This window comes from Girardinichthys multiradiatus, chromosome 18 (assembly GCF_021462225.1).
Source record: "Girardinichthys multiradiatus isolate DD_20200921_A chromosome 18, DD_fGirMul_XY1, whole genome shotgun sequence".
NCBI classification, from domain to species: Eukaryota; Metazoa; Chordata; class Actinopteri; order Cyprinodontiformes; family Goodeidae; genus Girardinichthys; species Girardinichthys multiradiatus.
This window is the reverse complement of record NC_061810.1, coordinates 51,099,695-51,109,548: the sequence shown is the minus strand read 5'-3', so window position 1 is coordinate 51,109,548 and position 9,854 is coordinate 51,099,695. Positions and strand designations below refer to the sequence as shown.

At 43.2% G+C, this 9,854-nt stretch overlaps 1 protein-coding gene across 1 annotated transcript; it reads left to right on the top strand.

Moving 5' to 3' along the window:
* Positions 1-363: 363 nt before the first annotated feature.
* Positions 364-8,006, top strand: rpl35a (ribosomal protein L35a). The gene is made up of 5 exons (XM_047392674.1): positions 364-461; positions 1,247-1,283; positions 1,950-2,102; positions 2,172-2,316; positions 7,920-8,006. Exons 2-5 carry the CDS (start codon positions 1,273-1,275, stop codon positions 7,941-7,943), a joined length of 333 nt encoding a protein of 110 aa, XP_047248630.1. The 5' UTR covers positions 364-461; positions 1,247-1,272; the 3' UTR covers positions 7,944-8,006.
* Positions 8,007-9,854: the final 1,848 nt, after the last annotated feature.

The window sequence follows — 9,854 nt, the reverse complement described above, 5'->3', positions numbered from 1 at the left end:
AATCACATTAAAAAAACTAAAGAATACCATTTAAACATGAATTGAAAGTAAAACAAATTAAAAGCATAGCCAGGATGTAAATGAAACAATAAAGTCATACATTTTTATTACTCTAAAGTAAAATATAAAACTTTTTGTCAGCAGTTGTATTTCAAGCTGAAACTATGATTATCGACTCTGCCAATATGGCGGCTTCATTAACGTGTTAAACTGATTGCCATTCGTGGATTGAAATTCCATTTTTTATTGAGAGTTTGATTTTCATAACTGATTATTTTTGTTTTACCTTTCATGAATGAGGGTAGTGGTTAATGTTAAACATAATCTTAGTTTTCCTGCGTGTTAAATTTGAAGGTTTTGTTATTTTTGATCAGGCAGCTCAGTGGACACCTCCCTGCACTGTGATTACCCGGCAGGCCTTGCGTCCTGTCTTTTCCTCCATCTTTGTGGACCGTTCGCAGGTAATTCTGTAACTGTACGATTAAAGTTGTATATCTCCCGCACACTGGCTTACCTGCGGTAAATATTCACCCGTGTAGAGAGAGTAGACTGCCCTCGCTCCTTCGGGGTGTTTATGTCCGCGGTGGGATCTCCGATGGCGGAGATTTAGGTCGGATAGTGGAGCTAACAGAAATTAGCGTAACCCGTTCCGACTCCGGCGTTCCGGTGAGTAGCCGGGCTCAGAGTGGAACGGAGGGGTCTCGGATCATTAAGGCGGATTTAAGTTCTTTGTGTGTGTCATTAAGGTTCAATGTTAGTGTTCAACCTTGTTATAAATCATTTAAACCCAGGACTAACCGCCCGCCATGAGCTTCAGCTAACCCACGTTTCTGCTCACCCTGTGGGCTTCAGTTCTGCTGAAATTTGGATAAATGATGGAAAACGAGCAGCCGATCTCCTCTCCACGTTCGGGTTCTAATAGACCATCGTCCAAAACGAACCCACTTTCTTTATCATCGCATCACGGAACAATTTGAGAAACGGGACGGTACTGATTACGGTTCTGAGTTTTATTATGTTGGCGCACCTGTAATGGAAAGTCATAGAAAGCTCAGGTTAGGGTTATAAGATGATGAGTTGCTGTCTGATCAGAGATGCCACGGAACATCTGAAGGTTCCTCAGAGCTTCTGCTGCAGTTTTATACAGATAATTTCATCTCAAATTCACCCGGTTTACAAAGAAATGCTCTGCATGTGTGTATATAATGTGTTCTGTGATTAAATTGTAATGTATGTCTGTTTGCAGGTGAACTCACCTGAAAAGGACAAACGATGCCTGGAAGGTACGTCCACCCTCTCACCTGTCCAGTGAGATGTCTCCTGAACAGAACCAGGACCATATGCAGGACCTGATAAGGGTTCAGTTGGTTCAAACTAAAACAGATTTTGGGATCTTTGATCAGCCGGAGGAATACCACAGAATCCTGCAGATAGTCCACCTTAATGTTACAGCTAAACTGTAGTGAGTTATCAGGATTTAATCATGGAAACTCGGACCTTCACGGGAACCAGTGTAGGAAAGTCTGGAAATGTTAGTATTCTCAGGTTTTGGCCCATGTCCCAGTTTTCAGAAGGATCTGAATGTAAACTGGGCTTTTTCCTGTATTTGCAGCTTCTGCTGCAGTTATCACAGAAATCATTCCAGGTAGAGCTGTTTGGGAAGCCTCAGGTGTGTTTCTGAGGTTCTTCAGGTGACTGCCAGGTGGTGGTGAAGGTTTTAGATCAGGAACTCTTTGAAAGGCTGTGGAGAACTCTTGTTCTCTGCTTTTTATTTATCGTTAGATTTTTGTGGCATCTGAATAAGTCCCTTGTTTATCAGATATTGCTAAGAGTGTGGAATTTAAAACCACAGGTTCTGGTTCCAGACCTGTTGACTAGGTTTATGTTCTGAAGTTCTGATCATGTTAAGTCCAACTGGCTTTGGTTGACCTCTGACCCCTGTCTTCCAGACTGTGGAGTAAGGCCATCTTCACCGGCTACAAGCGCGGCCTACGGAACCAGCGCGAGCACACAGCGCTGCTGAAGCTGGAAGGCTGCTATAGCCGGGACGAGGTGGACTTCTACCTGGGCAAACGATGCGCCTACGTCTACAAAGCTAAGAAGTGCGTGCTGCGGCCCGCGTCTTGATGCTGTTGCTGCAGGCTGAGCTTAATCTGACTGTCTGTGTGCAGGAATACAGTGACGCCCGGTGGTAAACCCAACAGGACCAGAGTTATCTGGGGGAAGGTGACCCGGGCCCACGGGAACAGCGGGATGGTCAGAGCCAAGTTTAGCAGCAACCTGCCAGCTAAGGCCATTGGACACAGAGTCCGGGTGGTGAGTTCTTCTGCTTGTTTCTGAGTCCTCCAGCTGCTGTAGAACAGGAGGTTCTATTGAGGTCCAGATCAGACTTTGTGTATACTCTGAGATCAGTCACAGTTCATTATTTGATATAATTATTTTATACCATTTATTAATTTTATGCATTCCAGGAAACAAAATGTAAAGACTGAACAGGGAACAGACCTCAGGTCAGTCAGCGTGCAGCTCCACAAGGAAAAAGCCTCATTTTAGCTCATATATAACAGTTTTTTAACCATAGCTTTAAAAATGACTAGTTTTTATTAACTTTATTATTAAGAACTTTTTCTTGTTTGAATCCTTTTAAAATGGCAGACAGAGCCAGCCAATGACAGGAGCCGAGCTCGGCTCATTTAAAGGTACAGAGACACGAACAGATGAAATCATAACTATTATATCAGTTAAAATACTGCTGGTGTTTTCTGGTCGATGTTATGTTGGTGAATCTCAGCAGCCATTGAACCCAAACTGCTTTTCACTGTACTCCTGTCTACATCCCAACCTTCTGATTGGCTGCAGATCTTCTAATGTTTCCCAGCCTCCTGCAGATGCTGGACCACAGTGAGTTGCTGTGTGGTGGTGGACAGCTCAGACTGAACATGAAGTTTCTGTGTCCTCTCTGAGAAGTGCAGTTATCACAGCGCCCTCTGCTGGTCCTTAGCATTTAGACCAAACCTTTTTTTTTTTTTTTTTTGCTTCCTGGTTCACCATTAGAGAAGAGATGCAGATTCAGGCCGTTTAAAATCCTGATCCATGTTTGACCTCAGATTGGGTCAGCCGGGTGAACTGCTGAGTTCTTCCTGTTGGACCAGGAGGACCTCTTGTTTCTAACAGCTTCTGTTTACAAATGGCTTTCTTGGTCCTGATGGAGCTTCTTCCTGGTGGGACACTTTAACTTTTGTTGTGGAGATACAGCTGATGGTCATTCTGTCAAATAAAAAAATGCATTTTAAAACCCAGAAAGTTTTACACGTTTCATCTTGGGTGGTGTTGGAGCTGAAAGGTGACGATAATTTCCTGTTTATTTCTCTCTTCCTTAAACATCATGTCTCCAGCAGTCTGTGAGCTTCAGCATCTGGACCACTTTAAATGGATCTCCAGTCTGGGCAGTAAAAGCTCATCCAACTGGCCACAATTATGACCAACATGCAGAATTTCCCTGCATGGTACCTAAAGTTTACCCTACCAGCAATAATTTAAAGCTTCGGGTTGAGCTGCTGCAGATTAAATGGGTTCAGACTTCAGGGAGTTCCTGATGTCACCCAGACCTGATTTCTTCTGATAGTCTGCGAGCGATACAAGCTAGACTCTGATGTTCTGCTCCATGTATGAAGCATCAGAAGCTGCTGGGGGTCTGCAGTGGTTCTGAAACGGTGCAACATTGGAACCAGGCTCAAAGACCAACAAGAAGACGCACCGCGTTTAAAAGTTGCGAGATTAATTCATGTAGCTCAGCTGAATCTCTGTGTGAAAACCAGTCAGAGATGATTGGAGAATAGAAAGGTGGGTGTTTCCCTGCTCTTGCACCAGGGGGCGCTCCCTCTGTCTCCATCAGTATTATCTTGATTCCAGTTTAGCTCTAAACCTCAGTCTTAAACTAAATGCCAATAGTAGGGATGGGTACCAAGTTCAGTACATTCGAGGAAGCACCTGGTTGGGCTCAAGATTTTTCTGGTCAGCCTCAGATCTACGGCTACATCTCCTGCATTCAACACCGTCAGCACGGCTGCATCCGCTAGCGACTCGTCTGCAGCCAGCAACGTGGCTGGGTTTAATTTGGGAATTATTAAGAAGAAACATGTTTCATTTTGAAGAAATGTTTGAAACAACTGAGATGTTCCAAAACAAACACCTACATGTTGTTTTGATTTATTCAGTTTATATATTAAGAAGAAATATGTTAAATTAAAATTTTGGGGATTTTGTTACTAAACAAATTTAACATTTATTACCACATAATGGTATCAAAAACTGGTACCGCTGACTAGTGGTATCTTCCCAGGTACCGAGCCAAAGGTGAAAGGTCCCATGCCTACCCAGCAGATCATCTCTGGCTCTTAATGGTCTCCTCTCTGTGGTGCTGTCCTGATGGGCTCGCCAGCACCAGGAATGGGTCTGTTTCTGGTCCCATGATGAAGCATGATTTTAAAACCTTTAAATTTTTCCGCCACGTTCCTCTTAAAAAAGTTAAGAAAAAAGTATTTTCTTTTATTTCTATAGAACCAATTCACAACATGCGTCGTCTCAAGTCGCTTCTCGAGTCGCTTCACAAGTCGCTTCTCGAGTCGCTTCTCACGTCGCTTCACAAGTCGCTTCTCGAGTCGCTTCACAAGTCGCTTCTCGAGTTGCTTCACAAGTCGCTTCTCGAGTCGCTTCTCACGTCGCTTCTCACATCGCTTCACAAGTCGCTTCACAAGTCGCTGGCATTGACTTTGCAGCAGTAAAATGAAGGAGAAAGTTCTGGAGCGAGCAGAGTTCCTAATTGCTCCCCTATGGCAAGCTGTTTTAACATTTAATAACCAGGGAGGTTCTTTACACCAAATGTCCATGAATCAGTTCCTCCTTCTGACTGGCCTCCGTGTCCACCCTCAACATCTCAGCTGTCCTGAACATCCCTCAGACTTTGATAAATAGGCATTTCAACTTTTCTTATACAAAACCTGGAAGTACATTTGTACTTCTAATGTAATTGATAGAATTGATCAGTGATTGCTTGGTAAATTGAGTCAGTGTTGCTCCATAAAGAGCAGAATATGAGGAAGGGATGATGTTCTTCACAATAAACATGTTTTCCTCAAACCTTCAAAGGATTGCAGGGTATCTTTATTCTGTATTTAGCTTCCATCTTTCTGGAGGAAAAATATCAAACAGCTGATTGTTTTTCACAGCAACCCTCAACATTGGCTTGTAGTAATTCTAGATATTCAGTGAATCAAGATAATAAATTATTCTCAGAACCGTATAAAAACTCAATCTGTTTATAATTTGAATTAAAGGCTGTTAGATCATTTGAATCAGGATTTTTACTTTGAAATGGATGTTCTGTTAAACACATGGAGTGAATAGAACCGTGGTTCGTCAACCGGTTTCATATGACCTGACAGAACCATTATTCACATACAGATCCTTCTCAAAATATTAGCATATTGTGATAAAGTTCATTATTTTCCATAATGTCCTGATGAAAATTTAACATTCATATATTTTAGATTCATTGCACACTAACTCCCAGCCTGGTTCATCACTCAAAACCCCAATCATGGGTAAGACTGCCGACCTGACTGCTGTCCAGAAGGCCACTATTGACACCCTCAAGCAAGAGGGTAAGACACAGAAAGACATTTCTGAACGAATAGGCTGTTCCCAGAGTGCTGTATCAAGGCACCTCAGTGGGAAGTCTGTGGGAAGGAAAAAGTGTGGCAGAAAACGCTGCACAACGAGAAGAGGTGACCGGACCCTGAGGAAGATTGTGGAGAAGGGCCGATTCCAGACCTTGGGGGACCTGCGGAAGCAGTGGACTGAGTCTGGAGTAGAAACATCCAGAGCCACCGTGCACAGGCGTGTGCAGGAAATGGGCTACAGGTGCCGCATTCCCCAGGTCAAGCCACTTTTGAACCAGAAACAGCGGCAGAAGCGCCTGACCTGGGCTACAGAGAAGCAGCACTGGACTGTTGCTCAGTGGTCCAAAGTACTTTTTTCAGATGAAAGCAAATTCTGCATGTCATTCGGAAATCATGGTGCCAGAGTCTGGAGGAAGACTGGGGAGAAGGAAATGCCAAAATGCCAGAAGTCCAGTGTCAAGTACCCACAGTCAGTGATGGTCTGGGGTGCCGTGTCAGCTGCTGGTGTTGGTCCACTGTGTTTTATCAAGGGCAGGGTCAATGCAGCTAGCTATCAGGAGATTTTGGAGCACTTCATGCTTCCATCTGCTGAAAAGCTTTATGGAGATGAAGATTTCATTTTTCAGCACGACCTGGCACCTGCTCACAGTGCCAAAACCACTGGTAAATGGTTTACTGACCATGGTATCACTGTGCTCAATTGGCCTGCCAACTCTCCTGACCTGAACCCCATAGAGAATCTGTGGGATATTGTGAAGAGAACGTTGAGAGACTCAAGACCCAACACTCTGGATGAGCTAAAGGCCGCTATCGAAGCATCCTGGGCCTCCATAAGACCTCAGCAGTGCCACAGGCTGATTGCCTCCATGCCACGCCGCATTGAAGCAGTCATTTCTGCAAAAGGATTCCTGACCAAGTATTGAGTGCATAACTGTACATGATTATTTGAAGGTTGACGTTTTTTGTATTAAAAACACTTTTCTTTTATTGGTCGGATGAAATATGCTAATTTTGTGAGATAGGAATTTTGGGTTTTCATGAGCTGTATGCCAAAATCATCCGTATTAAGACAATAAAAGACCTGAAATATTTCAGTTAGTGTGCAATGAATCTAAAATATATGAATGTTAAATTTTCATCATGACATTATGGAAAATAATGAACTTTATCACAATATGCTAATATTTTGAGAAGGACTTGTATTATGCCCCTTTTCCTCTGGCTCGTTTTAGCCAGCACTGCTCTGCTCCACCCGGTTTCACTCTACTCGGTACGGTACCTGTGGTCTCCACTGACCCACCAAAGGCTGAAACCTCGCCTCCAGCCATATGCAAGAATGTCTTATTTATGTTTTTTATGTTTAAAATGATCCACTGGACCACAGCCCAACCAGAACTTGTAGAATAATGCTCAGAGGTTCTGATGTGAGGGCGGGCAGGAGAAGCTGGGAGGAGAGGCACTGCTGTCTGGATGGTGAAGCTCCAGAGTTTGCCTGAAGAATTTTCCAGTTAGGGCTCAATAAGGAAGTTTTTCTCTCATCCGTGGCGATAATGAGGACCAGGACTTAAAAGCACAAGACCTTTGACCTTTTGAAGTTAGTTTTAGGTTGGATCTTTGTGCTCCATGGATTCAGCAAGTCTTCCTCTCTGCCTGCTGCTTCCTCCTGCAGACGCTGGTTCTCTGAAGGACCGTCAATAAATGTCAGAACCAAACCCGCTGGTTCATGGTGGTTCTGTTCTGTGTGTTTTGGGGGAAACGTTTGTGCTTCTGAACAGCTGACTTTAGGTGTGATCAGCTGGTTTAAATCCAGCGCCCCCTACCTGCGAGTCATTCAGAAAGCTGATCTGTCCCTTTTCTTTTAGTCTTCAGGCTGGTTTATGACCCGTAAATGGTGAAATTACATGTATGACCCGATCCGGCCACTGTGGTGCTTAGTATTAGTTTTATTAACTTTTCCTGCACTGTCTCAGTGAAAACCTTCTCATTCCTCCTGATCCCACAGCCAATCAGTGGACATCAGGCTGTTCACGTCACGTGTGGTCCCGACTCTGACTCAGTCGGACCTGCTCGGGTGCAGGGACGAGGTACCGGTACGGAAAAAACAGTAAAACGCTTGCAAAGCGGGCCGAGTGGAGTCGAGAAGGGCCAAATTGAGCCAGTGGAAAAGGGGCAATAGTCTCTTATTGTGAAAGTGTCCTGCTGCTTTTATTCTGATGGTGTGTCTTCCTGTCTCTGCAGATGCTGTATCCGTCTCGGGTTTGAAGAGGATCAATCAAGTTTGTACAGAAATAATAAAAACTGATCAATAAACTGATTGGCTCCAAACTGTCGTGTTTTTTTTTTTTACCTGCAGATTAACAGAACCAATCGGGTCATCACTTCAACCCAATAACAAAAGAATTAGTTTCAGTTTTGCTCTGCATCATTTTTATTTAAAATAATTTTTCCATTAATAAAATGTTCTGAGTTCAGTGTACCAAGCGGCAAATGTTTTCTATATTTCCTTCAGTAAAAGGTCCAAATATCAGCAGTTTTTAAGGCTGAATCTGGTTTTCTCAATTGTTCTTAGAACCAGACTTGGGTTCCCTGTTTCTGATGACTTATTGGACAGTTAAAACCTTAACAGGAACTGCTTTATAAAACCTCTGTCTTTAGTTCCAGAAAACTGAAGAACTTGTTAGCCTTGGACTGAAATGGGTTCATTTCTTGACCTGCTGCAGGACAGGTTCTTTAGGATCTGGTGCTGGCTCAGTTTGCTCCATTTAGAAATGATTAGTAAAGCAGATGAGAGCTGCTGATCCAGAAGAAAGCCTGGATGTCTGCAAGAAAACGAGGACTGCAGGGTTTCTGGAAAGTCCAACTGTTTCCTTTTTTTTAAATTTATCCATGAAACCTTGGAGACAAGCGGCTGATGTTCCCCTGAAATCTTTCATCAGGAAACTCCGTTCAACAACCTGATCATTTGCTCAGAATCGTACATTTTATTTTTGGAAGAACTTTAAAACCAACTTCATATTTACATCTAGAAGAACCTGAGCAGGACTAACAGAACAAATCTGTTTATTATCCTTGGGTTTTTTCTGTTTACTTCCAGTTTGTATTGGAAGAAATGATGCAGCTGATCAGCAGGTGGACCGATTCATGGTCAACTCGGACCTTCATCACTGATGTAACGTAGAACAGGTCGGGCCCAACAGAACCTTCAGGGATGCCATTCAGATAACAGACAAACCACTGAGGTGAACAAACTGCTAACAACAAAGATCATTTCAGATGAGCTGATGGTTCTGTCTGAGGCTGATCTCTGAATGTAAGGTGTTCTGATCCACTGGCCCACTGATGTTTTTTGTTCGGGGAACGGGTTTGATCCAGAGGAGTCGAATATTCTTTATAGCAGCAAAGTGAGTTTACTGCTGATGGGAGGCCGGGTATCATGGCACATGGGGTCCATCTGTATCGATTTCTTCATTCACAATACGAGACCAGAACCTTTGTAACTTCACACATGATCAGAGGCAGTGGACATAATTACCAGTCTCAGAGATGCACTCCCAACAAAGTGATTGGTGTCCGTTTAGTTATTAACAGCCGGTGTTAAATGTGTACGATGCACAATTCAGAGCCGTGTGGATTTGGTTGGGTTAGAAAAAGATATTTAAGACTTGAGACCAGACCTCCTGCCAGTCAGAATCATCTCTGGCAACACATAGATCTTCTCCCAGGCATGCTTAATGGCTTGTGAGATGTTCAGGGCCCTGTAGAAACAGTAATCCATTTCTTACTAATCTTTAAAGAGAGGGCCCTCCTTACAGATGACACGGTGTTACTTATTAAGAACATGTCTTTAACTATGAAATCTCTAAATAGTAATATCTGTAGAAGTAACTTCAATTAAATAAACCAAATTGCTGATGCAACTGCTAAAAAGATAGTATGATATGCCATCTAAACAGATCAGCCATTATCTTCAACCCTTAAGTTCTCCAGACTTTAAAGCCCGGGTCCCTACAGCCTGGCAGGAAGTCCAGGTTATTAGGAGTCAGAGGAGATGATAACTTCAATGGAGCGGATGGATCTCCAGGCTCTAATGGTACTGAGTGTAATAGGGTTGGGGCAATGTTTTATAACAGGCTCTAGATTCATCAGAATATTTAGATTAAACAATGGACACTT

Bases quoted from the DNA above. Each gene is read 5' to 3' on its own strand.
- rpl35a (XM_047392674.1), top strand. The intron at 2,103-2,171 runs GTGCGTGCTGCG...GTCTGTGTGCAG, and splicing joins TACGTCTACAAAGCTAAGAA to GAATACAGTGACGCCCGGTG. The intron at 2,317-7,919 runs GTGAGTTCTTCT...CTGTCTCTGCAG, and splicing joins TTGGACACAGAGTCCGGGTG to ATGCTGTATCCGTCTCGGGT.